Genomic DNA, 25,751 nt, shown 5'->3' with positions numbered 1-25,751 from the left:
CGCATACGCATCAACTTGTGGCTCCAGCCCTACAGGAAATGACTCAGCAAGTGCTCCATCTCGTTGCACCTCACCCAGGGGCTCGCTTGCAAGATTTTGACCTGAAGTTTTTCCCAGACCTACACCCTAGCCATCCAACATGCATATCTGAGAATCAGGCTTCTCTTTAATAATAACAAAAAGTTATGAGAGAAATGCACATTAACTTTTTGTTATCTCATAAGCGGCGTGGTGCCGGCTCCTTTTGACCTTTTGACCCCAGACTTCAAAAACTTCGCCACAGGCTAGCTGTGTCTACACACCTTAAGCCACAAATGTATACCTCCATCCCACAAAAAATGGGGACTAGAAACGAACCTCTGTCTAATGTACATTTACTCTACTGTTGGAGGTCACGCCCCTTTTCCCGCCTTTTCGAGATAGCTAGAGATGCCAAAATGTATACGCATATTTACCGGGGTCCCGAGAAGGACATATCCGGTCATCGGGCCAAAATTTGATAACAGAGTTGCCCAGTTGGTGACGTATGGTTTACTAGTGACGCGCATGAACATGGTGGAACATTAACGTTTCACTCAATATAAAAGAATCAACCATCGTATCACATACTTTACTATTGATTGACGTTGTAACGTCTGTTGGCATGACTTTGCTCAGTTTTACACGTTGTGTACTGGTTAACCAGCTTTAGATAAGTGCAAGTGTTTCCTTCCATACAGTGGCAATACTGTGCTTCTCATAAATAAAAGCAAAAGGATAGTAGGTGAAGGCATATCCGACCATAGCCTCTGCGATTAAACCCTTGCAGCGCATCCAGAATGCGGCAGCGCGCCTCGTGTTCAACCTACCAAAGTTCTCACATGTAACCCCCCTCTTCCGAGACCTCCACTGGCTCCCTGTAATAGCTCGCATCAGATTCAAGATGATGGTACTGGCATACAAGGCAGTCGATGGAACTGCCCCTGCCTACCTCCAAGCATTAGTAAAGCCACACACCCCAGCTCGATCCCTCCGCTCAACTACCTCAGCTGGACGTCTGGTACCGCCATCGCTAAGAGCAAGCAAAGGTCGATCAGCGAAGTCACAACTTTTCTCTAGCTATAGCATCAGACACACAGTACAACACCGTAGCTAACACCGTCAGGTTCAGCAGGTTAAACCCGTCGTTAATCAACCTTATTGATCCTAGTAATCCTACATCAATAACTAACTAAATAAAAGTTGTCAGAGATTCACTACTGAACTTCTGGTGCAGTGATACCTTCACAGCTGGTAAAATCGAGCTGACTAATTAGTAGGCAATGACTGAAAATCAGTTGTCTACCATGATAAATATATATATAATTACGCTGTGCACAAACAAATAAAGATCAGTATATGCTTCATAAAGGCCCTCTGATATAATATAGAGGGTTGACAATTCAAAAGAGGTAGCAATTTAATCAATTTACCCCCGGAGATACCTTCACAGATGGTGAAGTCAAGCTAAACTAGCAGGCAATCGGTTGTCTACAAAGATACAAATTAACATAATTACGCCGTTCATATACAAATTAATATCAGTATATGCATCATAAAGGGCCTCTGATACAATATAGACAGTTGACAATTCAAAAGAGGTAGCTATTTAATGCACTTACCTCAGAAGTTACTCGACAGCCAGTAATGGAATTGAATGATCCTCTACGCCGGATGTTTTGGAACTATGCGAGGCTTCATACCCCGGAAGTAGGCGGCAAAAAACGCTACAACGGAGTCCAATTGAAGTGTCGCCACTCTGTTATATCTTAAGGTTAAGAAATTAACCAAGGTTTTCTGATATATGAGTGAGGTATCTCACTATGGGACACGCCCCTCGCGCTTGTCCCCCAGAAGCAATTTTACATTACGCCAGTCGTGACTGGCCAACAGATGTGACGTCTGCCTGCAGGGGAGGGACTCCCTCCTACTACATAAGTCCCGTCGTCACGTCATCTCTTCAGTCTATAGGCAAAAACACCTCTTCCCCGCTCCGGGCAAGGAGGGTGGTCTGGTGAGATACCTCACTCATATATCAGGAAACCTTGGTTAATTTCTTAACCTTAAGTTTTCTTTCAATATTCGCTCGGTATCTCACTATGGGATATAGTAACTCCCGTATTGCCAAAGAAGTACCAGTGCAAACCCATCAAACAGGCATGTTCACTGATCCAACGCTCAAGACTGTGTGAGACAGATTAGGCGCAGTAACATCCAACCTGTAGAATCTAGCGAAAGTGTGAGGCGTCGCCCAGCTGGCAGCCGCACATATCTCTTCCACTGAGACCCCCTGAAACAGTGCCCAGGATGCGGACATGCCGCGAGTCGAATGTGCGCGCAGGCCGATAGGGGGTTCCAAACCCACGCTATTATAAGCCATGGCTATAGCCTCTACGATCCAGTGTGATAAACGCTGCTTCGAGAGAGGCTTCCCCAGGTGTGACGTAGCACATGATACAAACAGCTGCTCCGATTTCCTGAATCCAGCCGTCCTATCAACATAGACGCGTAAAGCCCGCACCGGGCAGAGCGCATTCAGCCGCTCCTGCTCCTGGGAGGAGAAAGGAGGAGAATGGAAAGCCAACAGCTCAATAGGGCGGTATGACACCGCCGAGTCAAATACCTTGGGAACAAACGCAGGATTCGGCTTTAATAGAACCTTTGAGTTCCCCCTCAAAAACTGCATACATGTCGGACTAACCGACAGCGCATGGATTTCACTCGTGCGCTTAGCCGAGGCCAACGCGAGCAACAAAGCCGTTTTAAATGAGAGCACCTTAAGCTCTACCTGTTGTAAGGGCTCAAACGGTGGGCGTGACAGTGTATCAAGCACCGTAGATAAATCCCACGGAGCAGCCAAGCTCCGCGACACCGGCCGAAGACGGCGTGCACCTTTCATAAACCGGCAAACGATCGGGTGCTGACCTGCGGTTCTGTCCCCAAAACCTATGTGACAAGCCGATATTGCGGCTAAGTACACTTTGACCGTGGAGAAAGCCCTGCCTTTATCCAGCAAGTCCTGTAGAAATGTCAGAATAACAGGCACGGGACTCTGGAAAGCTATTTCCCCAGCTTTCGCGCACCACTCCTCGAACGCACGCCATTTTCCGTCATATGCGTAACGCGTAGAGGAAGCCCTGGCGCCCTGGATAGTCGTAATGACATTCCAAGGGAGTCCATCCGTCGTTAGGTTCATCCTTTCACGGGCCAGGCCCACAGAGCCATGCGTTCCGGATGAGGATGGAAGATTTCCCCATGCGCTTGCGTCAGGAGATCCCTGCGTAAAGGCAGAGGCCAAGGCTGGCTGCACAGCAACTGGACTATTTCCGCCAACCAATATTTTCCCGGCCAACGGGGGGCTATAAGGATCAGCGCATGACCCTTCTCTCGCACTCTGGCGAGAGTAGGAATGATCAGTTCTAATGGGGGAAAAGCGTACAGGAGGACGCGTGGCCACTCGTATGCCAAAGCATCCAGCCCCATCGGGGCGCTCCGACCGGTCAGGGAATAGAACAGAGGGCACTGAGTGTTCTCCTCTGATGCAAAGAGATCGACCCCTGCTCGACCGTATCTCTCCCATATCTGGTTCACGACCACGTTGTGGAGTTTCCAGTCCTTGTAGCGAGGGTCGCCCCTGGACATCAAATCTGCTCCCCAGTTCCGCGCGCCCGGTACGTGCGTTGCTCTCAGCGACGACAGGTGGGCGTGGCCCCACATGGTCAGTCTGTGTGCCAACGTGTGCATTTGAGGGGAGCGTAGCCCCCCCTGACGGTTTATATACGCCACCACCGTGGTGTTGTCCGTCCTGACTAGAACATGTTGCCCTCTCAGAAAGGGAAGAAAATGTTTCAGCGCCAGTGACACCGCCTGAAGCTCCAGGCAGTTTATGTGAACAAACTGCATATGTGAGCTCCACGTGCCATTCACTGTTCTGCCCTCGTAGACAGCTCCCCAGCCCGCCCGGGAGGCATCCGTCGAAAGGACCTTCCTTGCCAGGATAGTTCCCATGGTAACGCCTGTAGTCAGAAAGGACGCGCGTCCCCAAGGGCGCAGCGCCAAGACGCACGCCATGGAGATCAAAGCTCGGCGATGGCCATGGCACGTTGGGTTCAGTCCGAGTGATGCAACCCATCGCTGGACCGGCCTCATATGGAGGCGGCCAAGTGGGACTACTACCAGCGCCGACGCCATCAGACCCAAAAGTCTGAGGCACATTCTGAACTTCAACATCGTCCCCCTGCGAAAAAGTGCCAGACAAGCCTGAAAGGCTTCCACTCTCTCCGCGGATAGACGTGCTTTGAACGTCACTGAATTGAGGCACAGGCCTATGAACGTTATGCTTTGAGTGGGGACCAAAACACTCTTTTTCACGTTTATTGTGAAAGCCAGGGACATTAGGTGCGATATGAGCACGCTGGTTTGCGCCTGAGCCTCCTGGGATGACTGTGTGGCTAGAAGCCAGTCGTCTATGTACGTTGCTAAACGCATTCCCTTCAACCGGAGGGGCGCGATAGCAGCCTCCGTGCACTTCACAAACACCCGTGGACTTAACGAAAGGCCGAACGGGAGAACCAAATACTCGTATGTTACGCCCTGGAAGGCGAACCTGAGATATTTCCTGTGAGGAGGATAAATGGGGATATGGAAATAAGCGTCCCTCAGATCTATGCTCGTGAACCAGCCTCCCGGGCGCACGAAGCGTATGAGAGCGGCGTGTGTCAGCATCCTGAAACTGTACTGTCTCATGTATCTGTTGAGAGCGCGTAAATCTGATATCGGCCGGAGGTCCCCTCCCTTCTTTGGGACTAGAAAGTACCTCGAGTAAAAACCGCTTTGGTTTTTCTCCGGTGGCACGATCTGAATAGCCCGTTTGTTTTTTAGAGAGGTGATTTCCTCCTGTAAAACACGAGCTTTCTCTCCACGGGCCTGCGACTGCAGTATCCCGTTGAAACAGGGAGGAGTGGACGCAAAGTGGAGCCTGTAGCCGGTGGTTACAGTTTTTATAACCCAATCTGACGCACCACATGCACGCCACTGTTGAGCCCGACCAGACAGCGGCCCCAGCGTCGCTGGTCCCGCTGTCGTGCCGGGCAGAACGGGCATGGTGGGCTGCGCACCGGCGCTTGTGCCCACCAGGCACCGTTTTATTACATTCTGTTCCTTTTTTATGTTTGTCATTTTTTTCATTTTTAATGAACAATGATTTGGGGAAGGGGGACACATGTGTGATGTTGGGCACTGGCGTGTGCTTATACATACGCATGCGTCTGCGAGACACTGCTCCCGCTCCACCGAGCTCTCTGCAGGTCCGACCCCGTCCCTCTCCTTCGCGCCGTGAACTGTGAAGGCTGAACAGCCTTCTGCACGCCTTTTGCAGGGCTTGGAACACGCCCTCTGTAACCCTTTCTGGAACCGGGTTTGGAACAGAACATCTAGGGGGGCAGGCGACGGCGTCTGGCCGGGCCCGCCATACCCCCCTGGCCACAGCGCCGCAGGTAGCGCGCCGTTTCTTCACGGCTCCCTGAGTAGCCGAAGGGGCCGCACGGCCACCTGGCGCCGCCCCAGGCGCGGGTGGTTTCCTCGCCCACGCGCCACTGTGCTCCGGCGGCTTGTTCTGGCCCCGGCCGGCACCGTGGGTTGAGTGGGGCTGACGCTTCTGGATGCGGTAAGCCGGCGGAGGAGCGCGGGGCTGGGTGAACACCTGGCCGGGTGCGTTGGCGGGGAAAGGCGCTCTTCTGGGAAGACACAGACGCAGCGCCTCACCCTCCCTCTTTTTCTCCTCCCAGCGTTTTAGCATGACGTCATACGCTGGGCCAAACAGGCCCTTCGGGTCCACAGGCACGTCGAGGAGTTGGGTTTTTTCCCGCTGAGAGAGACTGGACAGGTTCAGCCACCTTGCTCTCTCCTGCGCGACCATCAGCGCCATGGCCCTTCCGGACGCTTGGACAGCGCTCCTGTAAAGGCGTAGGCACAGGTCCGTCACCACGCACAATTCATCCCAGAGGGCTGGGGTTGGTGACGATGACATGTCGACCTCCAGCTCAGCCTGGTAGGCCAGCAGCAACGACGATGCGTTGAGGGCCCTCACCGTCGTGGCCATCGCCTTGTAGCCCTTCTCGGTCATTGACGACTGGAAGGAGTCGGCTCTGGACGGCAGTGTAGGGCTCGCCGAAGTCATGGCGGACTTCTGCGTGGGGTGGAGGTGCGACGCCAGCAGTGGTTCAACCGGAGGCAGGTGGGAGAACCCCTTTTCCTCCATACCGGCCCAATCCAACCCTGATCCACCCTGGACAGGGATCTTGGCTGAGAGAGGCTTGCTCCAAGACCGAGTCGCTTCATCCAGGCACTCGGGAAAGGCCGGAAGTAGCAGGCTGGTCGAGGACTTCGCCTTTGGGAGTCGCTTGTCCTCGTAGCGAGATGTGGCGGTCTCCACCGGGGGCTCAGGCCACTCGATGTTCAGCCTCGCAACCGCCCTCTTGCAGGCCTCGTGGAGGTCCATGCTGACGGCCGGGTTCAGGGAGCTGGTGCACGCGCCGCCGACCACCATAGGCGACGCGGTGCGGGGGGAAAAATAATCATCATCCTCGTCAGAGCCGAGGCTAATAGATTCCTCCCCCGACTCGGAGTAACCGCCCTCGGCCTCGTCAGGCCCTTCCAGCAGGCTAGCCTCGATAGCGTCGGGTTGAGTCAACTCCAGCGGGTGGGAAGCTTCGGTGAGGTCCACCTCCGATCCCCAGCTGGCGCCCATGGGGGCGGCGAGCCCCAGGGGACCTCCCGCTAGCTCCGGTAGTGGTGGGTCGGTTACCCCCATTACCGGATCTTCTGCGAAGAGCTTCGCCTGCTTATTCAGCCGGCGTTTGCGGGTTTTATTAGTAAACCGCGCGCAATGCTCGCAGGTGGCTGGGAATGCAAGGGCAGCCTTGGCATGTTCCAGCCCAAGGCAGCGAATGCAGGCGGTGTGGCTATCCGCTCCCGACATCTTGTTCCCGCACACGCAGGACTTTGTCGGAGGCTTCCCCGAGCCCCCGGTTAGGGTAGGTTCAACCTCGAACTGCATGGTCTCCGCTTTCCGCTTATGCCCAGCCGCTGTTTGGTGACAGGTCAGCTTGGGCACGTGGATTGCAGCTAGTGTGGGTACTAGCAGCTAGTACGGATAGTAGCAGCTACTGTTTGGTGACAGTCTAGCTTTGTTTTGCCTCACAGAGGTCAGTTGCAGCGATGTAGGCTAGCGTTCGGTGACCGAGGGGTTAGCTCGCTCTGGGAACAGTATGCTAAGCCGTCCACAACTTCTGTCCGAGAGGTGCTTCTAGGAGCGAGAAGAGGTTAAAGACTGAAGAGATGACGTGACGACGGGACTTATGTAGTAGGAGGGAGTCCCTCCCCTGCAGGCAGACGTCACATCTGTTGGCCAGTCACGACTGGCGTAATGTAAAATTGCTTCTGGGGGACAAGCGCGAGGGGCGTGTCCCATAGTGAGATACCGAGCGAATATTGAAAGAAAACTATCACACTGTCATAGGTCCCATGGGCTCTACCGGAAAGGGCCTGACTTCGCCACTCTCTTGCGAGCCTCAACCCTGTCAGAGTATTAGAGTGTTTACGGTACTCTGCTTTACGGCTGTCGTAACGTAGCTGTTGATGTTTACTCTAGTGGGTGTTACGGCAGTGGGAGGGGGCTTTTCACGAGTCTTCACATGTATGCTGTGGACATGAACCCGAGAGCTCCTGGATAAAGTCAGAAGTAACAACTTACCTGTGTCTGGACATTCCGTGTTTTATTACATGGTGTCAGAAGTGGCCAGTGGTTTTGCAAAGAGTGTAAATCATGGCGAAGTTCAACCTACCGGAGAGTTTTAGCTTTGATAAACCGACGGAGTGGACCGACTGGAAAAGGCGGTTCGAGAGATATCGGACGGCTACGGAGCTCAACAAGAAGTCGGGTGAAGTACAAGTGTGTTCCCTGGTGTACGCAATGGGGAGTGAAGCGGAAAATATTTTCAGGTCGTTTACTTTTACTGACCCAGGACACCAGAATAATTACAATATAGTGATGGAGAAGTTCGACGAGTACTTTTTCCCGCGGCGGAATGTGATCCATGAGCGTGCTGTTTTCCACCAGCGCGTGCAGCGGCCTGGCGAGCCGGCAGAGACTTTCATCAGGGCTCTCTATGATTTATCAGAACACTGCGAGTTCGGGGGGGGCGGAGATGAAAATATTCGGGACCGAATCGTGGTGGGGGTTCAAGATAAAGAGCAGCTCATGGCGGATCTTACACTGGCGCAGACTATACAGTCTGTTCGCCAGTCAGAGACAGTGAACATGCAGATCAGCGAGCAGGCAGCAGAGGCCATGGCAGCCACGGCATCCGTACAAGAGGTGTGGGGCGCGCGGAAGACGAATATAAAATGGCAGCGCAACGCCGAGAGAGCGGGAAAGACGGAGCACGGGAGGAAGTGCAGCCGGTGTGGGAAAACGGAGCACAAGGATCCAGAGAGATGCCCCGCTCGCAATTCAGCTTGCAACAAATGCGGCAGGAATGGACATTGGCGGAGCCAGTGCAAAACCAAAGCGGTGAGGGAAGTAACAGAGGCAGATGAGCAGAGTGAATACTTCCTGGGATCAGTGAATGCGAACGCGAGTGATGAGTGGACAGTGCAACTTCTGCTTGGTGCAACTCCTGTTAAGTTTAAGATCGATACTGGGGCTGATGCTAGTGTAATGTGTGAAGAGACTTTCAATATGCTCATTCCAGAGAGAGAACTGAAGCAGACTAGTGTATCTTTGACCAGCCCAGGGGGTCAATTAGACTGTAAAGGACAATTTCAAGTTAACACCACATACAAGAAGAACTCATACTCATTCCCAGTGTATGTTATTAGAGGAAAGTCTGTCAACAACTTACTCAGTAGATCCACTGCAGCTGAGATGGGCCTCGTGAAACGGATCGAGGAGGTCCATGGTGCCTTTGGAGAGCATGGCACGCTCAAGACGGAGCCTGTGAGGATACAGCTCAAGGACAACGCCACCCCGTACGCGGTGCAGACTGCGCGCAGGGTCCTCATAGAGGAAGTAACCCAGCCAACCGATTGGTGCGCCCCCATGGTGCCCGTGCTCAAAAAGAACGGAAAGGTTCGTATATGTGTGGATCTTAAGAAACTAAATGAACAGGTAAAGAGTGAGAGATTCATCTTACCTACACCAGAGGAGATTACAGCGGAGCTGTGTGGAGCAACGGTGTTCTCCAGCCTTGATGCAGCCTCTGGGTTCTTCCAGATTCCTCTGCACAGTGAGAGTAGCCTACTCACCACATTCATTACGCCATTTGGCAGGTACTGTTTCCGGCGCTTACCATTCGGGATAACGAGCGCCCCAGAAATTTTCCAAAGGAAAATGTAGGAGACACTTCAAGGCCTACAGGGCGTCTCAGTTTACATGGATGACATTGTTGTGTATGGAAAGGACATGGAAGAGCACGACCTCCATCTCCAGAAGGTCCTGGAGAGAGTCAAGTCTGCTGGGCTCAAGCTCAATAAGGAAAAGTGTAAGCTCAGACAAGAACAGCTCAACTTCCTGGGCCAGGTGGTCGATGCCACAGGCGTGCGGCCGGATCCAGCAAAGGTGCGAGCAATCTGGGAGCTCGCTGCACCAGAGAACGTCCACGAGCTCAAACGTATCCTGGGCATGGTGAACTATCTCGGTAAATATGTGCCGAACCTGTCCACAGTGGGCCAGCCACTGTACGAGCTGCTCCGGTCCAAGACAGCTTGGACCTGGGGTCCCGCACAACACACAGCTTTTGAGAAGCTAAAAGAGCTACTGATGACATCGCCAGTGTTAGTGTTTTATGACGTCAACAGACCCACCGCTGTCTCAGCTGATGCAAGCAGCTATGGGCTCGGTGGCGTGCTGTTGCAGCTCCATGGACAAAACTGGAAACCAGTCGCATACTGCTCAAGGAGGCTGACAGACGCAGAGACCAGATACGCGCAGATTGAGAAAGAGTGCCTGGCGAGTGTCTGGGCCTGTGAACGGTTTGAAAAATACCTCTACGGCCTGGAGAGTTTTGAACTTGTGACAGACCACAAGCCCCTGGTCCCACTAATGAACAGTAAAGACTTAGACAACGTTCCATTAAGGTGCCAGAGACTTCTTATGCGGCTCGTGCGCTTTAAGCCAGTGGCTGCGTATGCGCCGGGGAAGACCCTTGTTGTGGCAGACACACTGTCACGGAGCCCTCTGAGCAACGCGGAGGACGGGAGAGACACACACTCTGAGGTTGAGTGCTACATTGCAGCAGTCATGGACAGCGTGCCAGCTACCCCACAGAAGATGAACAACATCAGAGCAGCTACTGCAGCTGATGAGAAGCTGCAGACAGTGATCAGGTACATTGGGTCCGGCTGGCCAGAACACGCATGCCAAGTACCAAGTAACATACGTGAGTACTTCTCTATGAGAGATGAACTTTCAGAGTATGGCGGGATGGTCGTGAGAGGAAGCCGCATCGTGATACCAGGGACGCTGAGGGCAGACATCCTTGAGAGAATCCACGACGGACATCAAGGGCTCTCAAAGTGTCGGGACAGGGCAAACGCCGCTGTCTGGTGGCCCGGCATCTCCTCACAACTGAAACACAAGGTGTTGTCATGTCAGTCCTGCTGTGAGTTGAGAAGAGCACAGCAGAAGGAGCCGTTGATCTCTACCCCGCTCCCCGACAGACCATGGCAGCGCATAGCTCTGGACCTATGTGAACATAATAAACAGAACTACTTAATCATCTCAGACTACTACTCGAGATACATCGAGATATTGCACAAGAAAACAACAACAAGTGCTCATGTCTCTCTGAAGCTGAAAGCTATATGCGCCCGCTACGGCATTCCAGATGTGGTCGTCAGCGACAACGGGCCGCAGTTCACAAGCACAGAGTTTCGAGACCTCGCCCGTGAGCTTGACTTTGAACATGTTACCTCAAGCCCACACAACACACAAGGCAACGGTCACGCAGAGAGGGCGGTGCAGACCGCAAAGAGAATATTGAAACAGAACGACCCTCTCATCGCACTCATGTGCTACAGGTCAACACCATGCAGCACAACTGGAGCCAGCCCAGCTGAACTACTAATGGGCCGGAAGATTCGAACGACACTGCCTACCCTCGAGAGAAACCTGCAGCCCTCATGGCCCGACGGGCAGCGCATCAGGCAGAAGGACGAGGCAGAGAAGAAGAAGCAAGCCTTCTACTACAACAGACGCCATGGGGCCAGACCCCTACCCCCACTTCAGCCTGGTGGTAACGTCCTCACCAAGCTGGACCACCAGAAATCCTGGACAGCTCCTGCAGTTGTGGCCGCTGAGAGTGTCACGCCACGCTCTTACATCATCCAGACGCAGCAGGGGGCAAGACTCAGGCGCAACCGGCGCCACTTGCAGGAGATGCCTGCTCCACAGCCGCCTGGAGGCAAAGTACCTGTCTTACCTGTTTGCACGGACAATCCGGACATCAATCGACAGCAGGGGGACTCCAGTGTCAGCATGCATGCTGGTGCTGAAAATCTGTCACAGACCAGGTCTGGACGGATCTCTAAGCCAGTCATCAGACTGGACTTGTGAGTGAACATGTCCTCGCACTCATGGCCTTTGGGGGGGAAGAAGGGAAAAGAGTTCCAGGCGTGGTAACCTTTAAACCACATAAAAGAGTTCCAGGTGGTAAAGCCACATAAAAAGAAAAAGAGTTCCATAGAATGTTATAAACTGATGTGTCTTAATATCAAAAGAGTTCAGTAATGCAAACTGTTATCTTATAGTGAAAAGTAATTTAATAATCGTTTGATAATCTAAAGGTTTATTGAATATAAGTACTACAGAAGACAGACCAAGGGTTGAATGTCGTTTATTGATATTTAATGAAGAATGACATTGTTTACATTTCACAAGATGTTTAATGTGGTCCTGCTTATTGCTACAGAATAGCATTGTTCTTTACAGAATGTTTATCTGTTTACTTTATTGAGGAAAGTAGAACTAAAAAGGGGAGATGTCAGAGTATTAGAGTGTTTACGGTACTCTGCTTTACGGCTGTCGTAACGTAGCTGTTGATGTTTACTCTAGTGGGTGTTACGGCAGTGGGAGGGGGCTTTTCACGTGAGTCTTCACATGTATGCTGTGGACATGAACCCGAGAGCTCCTGGATAAAGTCAGAAGTAACAACTTACCTGTGTCTGGACATTCCGTGTTTTATTACAAACCCAACGTCATATCCTGCCCCTTGAAAGCCCGCCCCCCTAAACCCCCGTTGATTCTATTTATGTCTGAGCGGCACCGATTTACGCATATCGGGCATCAAGTGTGAATAAGTGGGAATGACCCTCACAGTCGAACCTCCTGATACACAAATGAGTAGAAAAGACGGGTACAAATTTCTGGGTGCATTAATTAATAAACAACAAATTATGTTGGAAACCTCACATATATTATATTAAAGCCAAAATATCCTCATCAATAGAAATACTGAATAAAACCAAAGACCTACTGAATCAAACCTCTCGGTACACGTTGTAGCGCTCCTTCATACTTCCTTACATTACCTAGTGTGTGGAGATATGGGGGAACACATACAAAACGTATACACATCCAATCTTCATCCTGAAAAAAAACAGCAATATGAATTATGCAGAAAACCACTTACAGAAAATTAACAAATCCATTATTTATTCAATTATGACCAAAAAATTGATTTATGCGCCAAGTAAGCTTCAGAGTCAGGTTATAGTTAACCATAGTTCTGCACCCCATACACCGCACAGCAGCAGATATTAATTGATTTATTATAAAACTATTCAAATAATGTTCAAAGCAAATAATCCCCAATTGCCTCATAGCATACAGGAGTTGTTCCACCGTAAGCGTAAATTAAGTTAAACCATTGCAAAACTTTAATGTATTTCAACAAGGCTGTTAGTCTGTGGACCAATTGCGATCATGAGCTGAAAATATTTACCACTACATCAAAAAAATTGTTGCTTCGGATCCTGAGGATCCCGTTTGTTTGTTTTTATTTCTTTCATTTTATTGCTCAATATTTCTTTTGTATATTTTTAACATAAAAAAATTAAAAATAAAAATACAGGGAAAGATTACCTACTCCCTCTCTGCTTTGCCCGCCCACAGAATATGTCCCGACCGCCCATTATAAAATCAGCTACGACCATACGAGCGCCGCATTGTTTTTTCCTGGAGAGGCATCATGGCTTGCAAACGAGCGAAGCATGGCAGTTGCTCAGTGTTTGGATGTACAAATGAACACAAAAGTCTATTTTTAGTTCCTTCATCCGAGCCTCTGAAGAACCAGTGGGTTAATTATAGTTTCTCTGGAAATGTGCCGACAAAACTTCCCAAAGTGTTATATGTCTGCGCCAGGCATTTCACCGACGACTGTTTCCTTAACTTGGGCCAATACAGAGCTGGACTTGCTGTACGTCTGAAAATTAAATCTGGTTCAGTACCAACTCTCCTTGGCTCAGCTACAAACCTTGGACAAGTAAGTAACTAATGCTATATCATCGTGTTGCTTTACTTTATATGGTTACCTAGCTTGTTACCCGTCAAATGTGGCTGTAACATTAGCTCTACAGCTAACAGCCCAGTTACTGTCGCTAATGTAAAGGTAGATAGCATCAGGTATGTGTGTGAATACACGTACTGTAACGCGAGTGTTGTACACTTATTTGTTATTAGGATAACCGTTCTGCTCTTGGTGTTAGGTTAGAGTGTGCACCTCTGCAAACCAGGGTGATCCGATGAGAATTGGCACAATTCGAAGCGTTTTACAGCAAAGCAGGTACAGGCACTGATCTCTACTGCTTGGACACCAAGGGAATGTCCCGAATCTTTACGAATGTCTGGTCATCCTACTACAAACGAATTCAACTGTCCTTTACAAGCTACGTGACCGCAGTAGTTTTAACGTTTTACTGATGAGGAGATAATTATGGCCTGATAACTCTTCCTAAATACATAGACCCACTCATGTTTTCCCCTTCACACCTGATTCAAATCAATGGGTTATTAGAAGATTTCTGCAGAGCTTGATGTAAATATAGCGAGACGAATTGAGATGATGTGATGAACTTTTAAGATATATTATGTAATATCATTTGATTTCATAGATCTAATTTTAAGAGTTAGGCTAATGTTATTCACAATCATCATGCTTATCTTCTTACAACTTGCACCTGGAATATATACAAAGTAATGAATTGAGTACTAATTTGACCTTGTGGTCTCTACACAGGCCAGCACATCAAGCACTTACATTCAGCTGCTTCTCTCAAGGAATGTTGCCTGCCAGACAGACCACCTCGAAACACATACTGTAGGCACACAGCTATCCTTAAAGACTTTGCTGCCCCACTTTAGAAGTAAAGGTATGTACATTTCCACCTTTGAGCACCTTTTTACTTTAGATGAAGTAGATTCTAGGAACCATGGATTATAGGCTGATGCTAGATTCTACCTGCACTAAAACACCTGGTCCTCTTTGGAAAAGCATCATGACTAGAGCCCTGCTAAAACATGAGGCAAACTTGGGAGTTGCATTTCAAAGATGGATTCAGTCAAGAGCACAGAAGGGTTTCAAGACAGATGCCACGTGAGCTGGTTTATCATTCTCAAACACTAATCAATTCAAAATGTATGAATGTTAGCTGATCAGCTAACAGGGAAGGACACGTTGTCGCTTGTTATGGTCAAAATAGAAAAATTGCGCTTGACTCGCATGTAATGCTGTGCTCAGATCATTTTGCGCTGGTGTTCGTTCAGTGTCCTCAAACTGGTCACCCACCTGAGCTTTGAGTGGGAGGAGGGTGCTGGAGGAGACATCCCTCTTCAAAACTATGAATCTGTGTCTGCAGTACACATTTTAAACACTCTTTGTCAATGTTGCATTCATTGAAATAGTTAATTTGATGTGTAATAATGGAACACTTCTTCCTTTAATGCAAACACTGTATTAAAACAATTACTTTCTGTCTTTTTTTCTCCCCTGCAGAAGACTGCGATGCCTTTGGAGACCGTAGCACGCAGCGCGGCGCCACCTCAAAGAGTCTGCGTGTGGACAAACCTGGCTCCTCCCACATGTCCTGTCACAGCAAGGAGCTGAGGATCCTGACCGTCCATGGAAAAGGGGAGGGCCCACTGGCAGTGGACAGCCGTGACAACTTCTTCACCGCGTTTGAAGTGGAGGCCCTGAACTCGCTGTCTGCGGACCACAGCGTGGCCAAGAGCCTGGACCGCAGCGAGCGGTTGGTCTGCCGCAAGGAGCTGAGTGTGCAGGTTGGAAGTCATCTTCTCATTCACCATCCAAGAGAGCTTCCTCTGTTAAAAACTCCTGGACGCAACCATAGAAAGCTTTATGATTCGATGTGTCGTCAGTGGGGATTTACAACTATTCTGTGCAAATGAAAGAATATGTCTTGTGTGTTTTCTTCTTTATGTGGAAAGCAGCAGACCCCAGACAGCATTTCAATCAAGGTAGAAGAGGATATTGGTGGAGGCATGCCTGCTGTAGGTTAGTTATACCTATTGCATCTTTACAAGAAAACGACCTGGATCAACTGAGACAGTAATAGCTTCTACCTTTGCTAAAAAGCCTGGTCCTTTTTTGAATATCATCATGACCAGAGCCCTGGTAGAACACAAGTCAAACTTTGGAGTTACATTTCAAAAATGGAATCAGTCAAAAGCCCAGAAGGGTTTCAAGATGGATGCCACATGAGCTGGTTTATCATTCTCAAACATCAATCATTCAAAATGTATAAAAGTTGGCTGATCAGCTGACAGGGAAGCACACGTTGTTGCTTGTTATTGTCAAAATAGAATAATTGCATTTGACTCGCATGTAATGTCGTGCTCAGATCATTTTGACCTGGTGTTCGTTCAGTGTCCTTAACCTGGTCACCAGCTTGAGCTTTGAGTCTAGGGAGGAGGGGGCTGGAGGAGACATCCTTCTCCAAAACTGTGAATCTGTGTATGCAGTACACATTTTAAACCCTCTGTGTCAATGTTGCATACATTTAAATAGTTCATTTGACATGTACTAATACACACTTCCTCCTTTAATGCAAATAGTGTATCAAAACAATTACTTTCTGTCTTTTTTTTCTCCCTCTGCAGAAGACTGCTATGTCTTTGGAGATCGCAGCATGCAGCGCGGCGCCACCTCAGAGAGTCTGTGTGTGGACGCCCCTGGCTCCTCCCACATGTTCAGTCACAACGGGGAGCTGAGGATCCTGAGCGTCTATGGTAAAGGGGAGGGCCCACTGGTGGTGGACGGCCATGGCACCCTCTTCACGGCAACAGAAGTGGAGGCCCTCAACTCGCTGTCTGCGGACCACAGCGTGGCCACGAGCCTGGACCGCGGCGAGCGGTTGGTCTGCCGCAAGGAGCTGAGTGTGCAGGTTGGAAATCATCTTCTCATTCAGCATCCAAGAGAGCTTCCTCTGTTACAACTCCAGCACACACCCATAGAAAGCACACACCTTTATGATTCAATGTGTCGTTAGTGGGGATTAACAACTATTCTGTGCAAATTGAAGAAAATGTCTTTTGTGTGTTTCCTCCTTTATGTGGAATGCAGCAGACCCCAGACACCATTTCCATCAAGGTTGAAGAGGATATTGGTAGAGGCATGTCCGCTGTAGGTAAGTATCACCTATTGCACCTTTACAAGAAAACAACCTGGATCAACTGAGATTGTACTCGATACTACCTGGCTAAAAAGCCTTGTCTTCTTTTGAAAAGCATCATGACTAGCGCCCTTCTAAAACACAAGGACTATTTATATAGTTTAAAGTAGAATGATTCACATCTTCTTCATAGCAGACGGGTATCAGGAATGCTGAGATCAGCTCTGATTCCCAGTACAACTACAGCATGCACCGATTGTGAAATTCTGGGCCAATACCGATGTTTAAAATAATAATTTGGCCGATACCAATGTTTTTTTTGTTTTTATTTATTCCCCCTTTTGTGCCAGGGAAACGAACCCTACCCCCCCACGCACGCAGACACGCACCTCATATACACGCACACACAATGACACAGGGAGAGGCTTTTATGATTTGTATGAAATCAATCTGTTTATTTCAACTGCAGCATCAACATTCAACATCAAAATTATTTCAACATTGGCTTAGGCAGATAGGCCTACATGCGCCGAAAACAGGTCGGTATTTATTTTACTGAACACAGCCTGCACGAACTGGTGAACTGGACACGTCTTTACCATATGGAAACTATGGCCAAAAAAATAACTTCACACGGTGTGTCTTTTTACAATTTTTTGTCTTTTTACAATTTGTTACCAGCATTCGTAGTGTTGATCAGCTGAGAAATAGTCCGCCGTTGACGTCGCTTAGCAACCGAAGACGCTTGCGGAGTGATAGGATAGAAAATAAAAAAGCCGCCCGCGTGCATGTGTGGATTGTTCACAAATAAAAGTGAAAGAAAATGTCAGTCGTGTGGGAGTATTTCGCTGTCTCGGAGAAAGATCAGCGATATGCAGTTTGTAAGACGTGTTTCAGTGACATTTCAAGAGGATGAAGCATTAAAATGTAAACATCGGCCACTGCCATCGGTGAATGTCATCTTATTTCATCTTATGTCATTTTACAGCCGATGGCAGTCAACAACGCGAATATCGGCCTTTACCGATGTTCGTCCGATACATTGGTGCATCCCTATAAAACACGTGATTGGAAATAACAATTACCTGGGATTAGGGCTGGGCGATATGGACCAAAAGTCATATCTCGATATCTTCAAGCAGAAAATTGTACCCCCTACGTAATCTGCGTTTGAAATTCCAAACCTGCCTGGCAACAGACGATCGCGTTGAACGTTGCCTGGCAACGGATGATTGCATCGAACGATGACGTAGGAAGGTTCATGAACATTCGTGAACATTCGCGCTCATTCATTGAGCGTCACAAGACGAAATAACATTAAACAGATAACATTTTTTTTTACAAATGACATTTATTAGCGTTGCAACCTTTTATGTTTGTATTGTATGTAATTGTTTAATCGCATTTAGCTAGTAAACTGAGTGTATTAACACAAGCTAGCTAGACTATGATACACTTTAAACACTCAGTTTACTAGCTAAATACAATACAAATATATAAAGTATAAAGTTTTATCTGTATAATGTTATTTTGTCTTTGGCAACATGAGCGCGAATGTTTTTTTAAACCTGCCTGGCAACGGACAGTCGCGTAGAACGATGACGTAATGTTTCGAACGCGAATTACGTAGGTGGTACAATTTTCGCTCCCGGAACAATTTTGGTGTGACAGCGCCACTGTGCTCTCATTTCCAGCCTGCCTGCGTCGCTGTGCTCGTTAACCGAGTGGGTAACGGCTGCGGCCTGCTGCAATACAATCGTCTGCAGCGGGAGGCGGGGCTTGACCGTCCAGCAGGTCAAGCCCCGCCCATGACACACGCGTCACACGCCAAGCTCTGCGTAGAAGTTCAGGGACAGTCGGGATTTCGGAAACTCAGTAGAAACAGCGCCTGGGGAGGATTTTCCCCTACTACTACCCTATAAAAACTGTCTTTGCAATGTCTTTTGCAGCGACATATTGTGTTTTTGCTATTAATAGATAGGTTTGTCATTGTTTGTCATTAACGGAAACCCGAGAACAGCAAAATGCAGAGAAGTGAGTGATTATTTTATAGGCTACATCAATTATATAGGCTATAAAAATTAGACTGTACAACAATCAAAGAAAGCATTATATAATTTTTCTATCTTCCAATGATGTAGGTCTGCATCAGTCTAAAAAACATACCTTGAAAAACTTTTTTTCACCCCTTCTCACCTATACAGCATCATGACCTGTATTGATGTGTCACTGCCTTTGTTACTGTATGTGCCCGTTTATGTGGAGTGTATTTTGGGACTTGTCCAGGTAATCAAGGGCAGTGGTTCTCAGTTGACTGGTTAAGTAAAAAAGTGCAACCCTTTTCATGGAATATCATAATGATAGATGATTGGAAAAAGCCAGTGATAGCAAATAATGCAAATCATTACCAAAAGAAATGTTTCAGTAGGTCAGGCAAAAAAAATAAAATATACATCTATATATATATATATGTATACACACATATAATATTGGTGCAGCATTCATGCAGACCAAGTTATTTCAATGCCTTTTTTCTTGATCCATAAAGATGTTATGAAGTGGATGATCCTGGTGGTTGTTCTGAATGGCCTCTCATCTTCAGTGTACATCTCTCCACCACCAAGTAGTTTTCCCAGTTTTTTTGCCTTGCATCCTTGTGTCTGATGCCACCTCACCAGCAGAATGAGAAAAGAAAACGACAATCTTGCCACCACAGACTGAAAAATCATCTGCAGCATCTAACTACAGATAAAATGACTCAAGGACTCAAGAAAATTATTTTCATTTATTGGCCTGTTAAACATATCAACATATAACTGACCAATATAAGCAGTAGAAAACAAATAAATGAAGCATGAATGATGAGAGAGGGTCATGTCCTGTCATCTCTGTCCCTCCTGAAAGGAAAGCATAACATGTTACTCGATTTGCCGTAGCATATTCTTGAGCATGGTTGCACAGCACAGGCATCCTTGAGCATAGCTGCAGCAGGTTTGGCGACAGGCTCTGCCTTGGTTATTCGTTCCTTTAATGATCTGCTTTGCAGACCCATCCATCGGGAAACATAAAAACAGAGCCCACAGGTGGATGCTAGGTAGGAGGTGGGTTTCCAAAACCCCATAGGAGCAGCAGCAGCAAGATCTAACAATTGCTTCTTTCAGCAAACTCAGCATTGGCCTTGCACAAGTCCAATTCACACCTAACTTGTAGGTTTGTGCCAGATGTTTTTTTAATTACATGAATTGGATTGCTTGGACCAGTGAATGTTTTTTTAACAGCAAAAATACCATTTTGTGGGTCAATACACTGACAGCTTAAATGGCGTTCAGCGGTGATGTCTTTTTTCCCAGGGTGTTTCCTCTTAATATGCACCCTCAAATTGCGTCTGTTGAGTTGAAGGCCACAGTGTACACACTTGATCTTAAACTGCTTTTGTCCACGCACATGTATTTGTGGCTGATCAGCGGGAGCTGGGGCTGCTATAGGGCTGTCAGTGACAGTGGCTGCTATTGGGCTCTGAGCAACAGTGGCTGCTACGGGGCTCTCAGTGACAGTGGCTGCTACGGGGCTCTCCGTGACAGTGGCTGCTACAGGGCTCTCAGTGACAGTGGCTGCTACGGGGCTCTCAGTGACAGTGGCTGCTACAGGGCTCTCAGTGACAGTGGCTGCTACGGGGCTCTCAGTGACAGTGGCTGCTACGGGGCTCTCCGTGACAGTGGCTGCTACAGGGCTCTCAGTGACAGTGGCTGCTACAGGGCTCTCAGTGACAGTGGCTGCTACAGGGCTCTCAGTGACAGTGGCTGCTACAGGGCTCTCAGTGACAGTGGCTGCTACAGGGCTCTCAGTGACAGTGGCTGCTACAGGGCTCTCAGTGACAGTGGCTGCTACGGGGCTCTCAGTGACAGTGGCTGCTACAGGGCTCTCAGTGACAGTGGCTGCTACAGGGCTCTCAGTGACAGTGGCTGCTACGGGGCTCTCAGTGACAGTGGCTGCTACGGGGCTCTCAGTGACAGTGGCTGCTACGGGGCTCTCAGTGACAGTTTTGCAGATACGGTATTCTGCAAAACTAAATATTTATTACATTAGAGTTATTGACAGCCTAACACAAGTACAGTATGTGCTTCTGTAGACCACACAAAGAGTGACAAAGAGTGACAATACCTCCGTGGCGGACTGCTGCATCTAAATGGTTTTTCATATGGTTTTTCATACTGTGATGCTGTCTTGTCTTAAAGGAACAACAAAGACAGTTATATGATTCCCCTGAGGGAAAAACTGGCTCCTCGCTGGCTCGGAAATGGGTCGGATGCTGAACAAAAACAGAAGACCAAGTGACCATTAGATTCAAGATACACAAGGCATATTAGCATTAATATTATAAGTCTCAAGTCTTTAAAAGTATATCTATAAAAGTCATATGTCTCTTCTAGTTGTAATGAGCCTTCTCTCATATGCCTTTTTTCCTAAGAATACTGCACAGCTATATCTTAAGAAAAATTCAAAGCATTTACTGTGGTATTGTCACTCCTTTATCTATTAGCATATAGTATCAGTGCTGATTAGTTGTTTGCTGCATATATGATCGCTTTAAACAGGCTATTGCAATGCAATATAAAGAAAACACACAATGAATGTTTCCTTTAAAGGAAACTGTATTATTGATCATGAACATAGTTACAGAATAGCTTGCCCCCTATTGTACAGGCTTAGTGGGAAAGAACAAATACAGAAAATGGTGCACCTCACCCAGTCAAATATATTGTAATTAACATCATTGCAACAGGGTATCTGCAAGGTTTCAGCAAGTCAAATGTAAGACTTTTTAAGACCTTTTTAATACCACCTTGAATGAAATTTAAGACCTAAAACACGCGATGGTGGGGGTTGGCAACAGACGCGAGCCAACTCCGGAAACGGACGTCTTCCAGCCAACTGTCCTTGAATTTGCACCTACCCATTGTCGCAGACTAGCTAGCAAGCACGCAGATAATCGTTTATATATGCAGCTAGCAAGAAAGAAGCCTCTCTACATTTCCTTCCTGAAAAGTCCCACGAGAAAAATAAAAAAATATAGTCCTGCCCCGAAAAATTTAAGACCTTGAGCAACAGTATTTAAGACCAGCATATGACATTTGTAACAAATTTAAGACTTTTTAAGGATGCGCGGACACCCTGTGCAATTAGTGCAAAACATCCCACTAGAGACATTTCACTGCATGTCAGACGTTTCAAATGAAAACATAGTGATTGTTCACGAGTCGAGTCGAGAGATGTGAATAAAGTTTTTCATTTAATGCATTTATTGTAGCAACGTAATTTCACTCGCCGACATCATTTCTCCTTGATGAAATCTACCTATTTAATACTTGCAAAAACACAATATCCTCCATCCTGAGTTTCCGAAATCCCGACTGTCCCTGAACTTCTACGCAGAGCTTGGCATGTGACGCGTGTGTCATGGGCGGGGCAAGCGTGTGTCATGGGCGGGGCTTGACCTGCTGGACGGTCAAGCCCCGCCTCCCATTGCATTGCAGCAGGCCGCAGCCGTTAGTACTTGCGTTAACCTGCCTTGCTGATGGGGGGGGGGTAGGCTTAGGTAGGCTATAGTAGGAGCTACCTAATATAGCCTACCTAACTATCGTTTGGATTTACCGTTACTATTCCTACCGTTCAGAATTGAACACAGTTTGATGGTTGAATAAACCGTTGACTAGACACTGCCGAACATTACAATCTAATATCACGGTCAAAAGCTGTATGCGCCTCCCGAATATTATGAATCTTATTAGCCTTTATATTAATAATAATTATATTATTAATATGTCTCCCAACCGAGAACCCGACGGTCGGGTTCTTCGACGTCTCTGGTTCTTCCACTTCCTCATCAATCTGAAGCAGAGTTGAATCACGACATGGAGCGACACCCGCCGGGGCTGAGCTCCTCCGGAGCGGACATTCAAGCCGGCGGGTGTCCGGGAGTCCGGAATCATTTTGGGACAATTCCTGTACTGCCTTTATCTGAATAAAAAATAATTAATGTCGAGGCAGCTTAAGATTTTGGGTCGCTGCACGCATTTTTGAGCATGTTGTGCATTTTTGAGCAAGTGATGGAAGAGGTTGGTCGTACTCGACCCTTTAATTGCGACAGGGTTGAAGCACTCTCTACAGAAAACCTGATTCTGTCATTCGTCAGATACCTTGTACCCAAACCATTTCCAAACTATGGAGCCATTTGTCTTCTGCTTACATACAAGCTCCTCTGCGCCGCGTTGGCCGGCGGACTTCATGTTTCGCGCCGTAGGGGATTTAAAAAAGTGACGTGAGTGGAAGGGGGGCCGGGCCATGTGTGTGTGAGCCGGAGGCAGAGTGGGAGAGAGATAAGCAGAGTTATGAAATGTCAGGCGGCAGTCGCGGTTCGAAACTGCTGTTATTTGGATAAAATATGCTGTACTTTCAACGCAAATTAAACTATCGATGTTGACGATATCGTCTCGTTTGAAAAACGATCGATATATTTCAAATATCGATATACCGCCCAGCCCTACCTGAGATATGTGTTTATTACCTTCCCACATCCATAAGAAGGCGGATGTAGTGGTACCTTCTCAGCTGGAGCCTTTGACCCTTGAGCACCCCAAAGGGGGCAAGGAAAAGGCATAATCAATAAAAATAAGTTGGAAAGAAAGTGTCAAAATATAATTCTTCCATACACAGGTGTTTAAAAAGTACATACATACGTCTTCGATAAAATAATTAATTTTGTCTTTTGTTTTCCTCTCTGCAGAAGACTGTAATGACATTAGAGACTGCAGCACGCAGTGCGGCGCCTCCTCGGATGCGTGAAGCGCTTCAGTCTGAGCTCCAGGTTGAAGATCCACATGTGGACTCACAACGGGGAGAAGCCCTACAGGTGTGAGCAATGCATGAAGCGCTTCCAGGAGAAAGGTCCCCTGAAGCTCCACATGAGGACTCACACCGGGGAGAAGCCCTACAGGTGTGACCAATGCAAGAAGAGCTTCCAACGGAAAGGCTACCTGAAGCGCCACATGATGACTCAGACCGGGGAGAAGCCTTAAAGCTGTGACCAATGCACAAAGGGTTTCAGTGAAAGCTCCACACTGAAGAGCCACATGAGGACTCACTTTGGTGAGATGCCCTACAGCTGTGACCAATGCACGAAGCGCTTCTGACAGAACTCTGCCCTGAAGTCCCACATAAGGACTCACACCTGGGAGAAGCCCTCTGTGTGTCTGCAGTGCAACCCCAGCTACAGCGACCCAAGCAATTTGTGTGTGCACCAAGGGGGGAATTTCATGATGGCCACCGTTGTGCGCTTTGGCCCTGATTCCCTTTTGAAAATCATGCCCATCGGCCACTGTTGTCTTGGTGCCCAGCGCTCTGCCCGTTTTGTTTATTTCTTTCCTCTCTGCCCTCTCCTGTCAAGTCCGCCCCGGCAATGGAATGTACTTGATTGGACAACAGTAACGTTATCTACAAGTGTGACCATTAAAATGCAAGCGTGGCTGTACGTTCACACCAAAAGCTATAAAAGATGCAAAATCGCAGAATAGCTCAAAACGCAACGCTGTCCAAAATATGTACAGCTCATATCGCTCTTGCGAGTTTGCTTTTCCATTTAAAGGAGCCGCGCTTTTTGCTTGCATGCTCGTAGTTGAGGCAAGTGGTGCTGCTGATGCAGAGCCACAAAAACACAAGATAGTCATAAGTTTGGCCAATACAAAAATAATATAAGCATAAATGCATGAAACACTGAACAACTAATTAATGGAGCGATTGCTTATATGCTAGATTATAGCTTAGTTGATCGCAATCGTGTGTGTGTGTGTTGTATTGTTTATTATGGAAAAGATCCGCTCAACGGGAGCATTTGTGCCAGGCAGACACGGCAAACTGACAAATTAGAAATCGATTTTTGTGCGGTATCTCCCTGCTTCTGATATGCGCGCACATCTCCACCCACCGCTCCTCGGCATTCCACAGTGCGACCATCCCTGTTGCGTAATGCGGATTGCGTATGCCCTCATACATTGTTGAAATCATATGCTGGATGCTTTATTCTTTCTGTGTTTTTTAGTTAATGATCGGGCTATAATAAGCCCACATTGGCTATGCAATGGCGGACAAATACGATGCCCTGCAATTCATACTTTGCACGTGACGTCACGACGACTGGCGGGCAAGAACAACGTTCTCTAGCGATTTAGTAACCTAATCAAGGATCTGTCAGGACGTCGCCAGTTTTACCATACGAACGGAAGTTGGTATTTTGAGGTGAAAACGATATGCCAGATAGTTGCTGTGCGATTGGATATATTAACTGCCGAGGAGTGAAGCCGGGTTATGTTTTTACCGGATCCCATCCAAAAAGGAGAAAAACTATTGTCTATAAGATTAGAATTTGCCATAAGTAATGTATATTGTTTAATTGCACATTATAATTCCAATTATTTCAAAATGAAAATAACCCTCCCTCTGCCGTCATGGGGATAGCCCGTGTTGCCAGATTGGGCGGGAAATCTGCCCAATCTGGCAACACTGCCGGAGGCGTCACTAAACGATCCGAAGCAGTTTTATTTATTTTGTGCGCAGCAAAAAGCTCCGCTGCGCTGGAACTTCAGAAATGCTTGAGAAAATGTAACTTGTGTGGACGCTACCGCATTACTTGGTCAATAAAAGAGCTACTTAAAAGTTATTTGATTAAGAAAAAAGCTATTTGTTGATCGTTTTGCGGGTAGCTAGATAGTACTCACTCAACTTTACTTTGATTATGAAGATATTCTTGTTTTTCACCTCCCATACGACAACGTTGTTAATCCTTGAAAAAAAATTAGCTATCCGTACTTTTGTAGGCTTTCATTTTTTGTGCGGTATAAGCAGCGGTCGAGTTGTAAAAAATAGCCAGGGGGATGGTGGATTTTAACTTTAAGGGAGAGATCATTTGTGCTGATAACAGTGCATATGATGGGAGACCAACGGTGTGATAATTATTATTAGTGGTAGTAGCAGTATATTATTATATTTTTTTG

The 25,751-nt window shown here is 47.7% G+C and overlaps 1 protein-coding gene across 3 annotated transcripts; it reads left to right on the top strand.

Annotated features, from left to right (window-relative positions):
• Positions 1-13,269: 13,269 nt before the first annotated feature.
• On the top strand, positions 13,270-25,270 carry LOC307072274 (uncharacterized protein). Of its 3 annotated transcripts, none has more exons than XM_079731507.1 (7): positions 13,270-13,559; positions 14,313-14,445; positions 15,069-15,352; positions 15,524-15,587; positions 16,193-16,476; positions 16,656-16,719; positions 23,489-25,270. In XM_079731507.1, the coding sequence occupies exons 3-7, from the start codon at positions 15,155-15,157 to the stop codon at positions 23,545-23,547; spliced, it is 669 nt and encodes a 222-aa protein (XP_079587633.1). In that variant the 5' UTR covers positions 13,270-13,559; positions 14,313-14,445; positions 15,069-15,154; the 3' UTR covers positions 23,548-25,270. The 3 variants fall into 3 exon arrangements, with proteins under 3 accessions (XP_079587633.1, XP_079587631.1, XP_079587632.1); XM_079731505.1 differs by having other exon boundaries at positions 15,521-15,587; XM_079731506.1 differs by lacking the exon at positions 14,313-14,445 and having other exon boundaries at positions 15,521-15,587.
• The last annotated feature ends 481 nt before the right edge of the window (positions 25,271-25,751 follow it).

Source organism: Pollachius pollachius, assembly GCF_949987615.1.
Source record: "Pollachius pollachius genome assembly, chromosome: 3".
NCBI lineage: Eukaryota > Metazoa > Chordata > Actinopteri > Gadiformes > Gadidae > Pollachius > Pollachius pollachius.
This window is presented reverse-complemented; position numbering and strand designations above follow the sequence as displayed.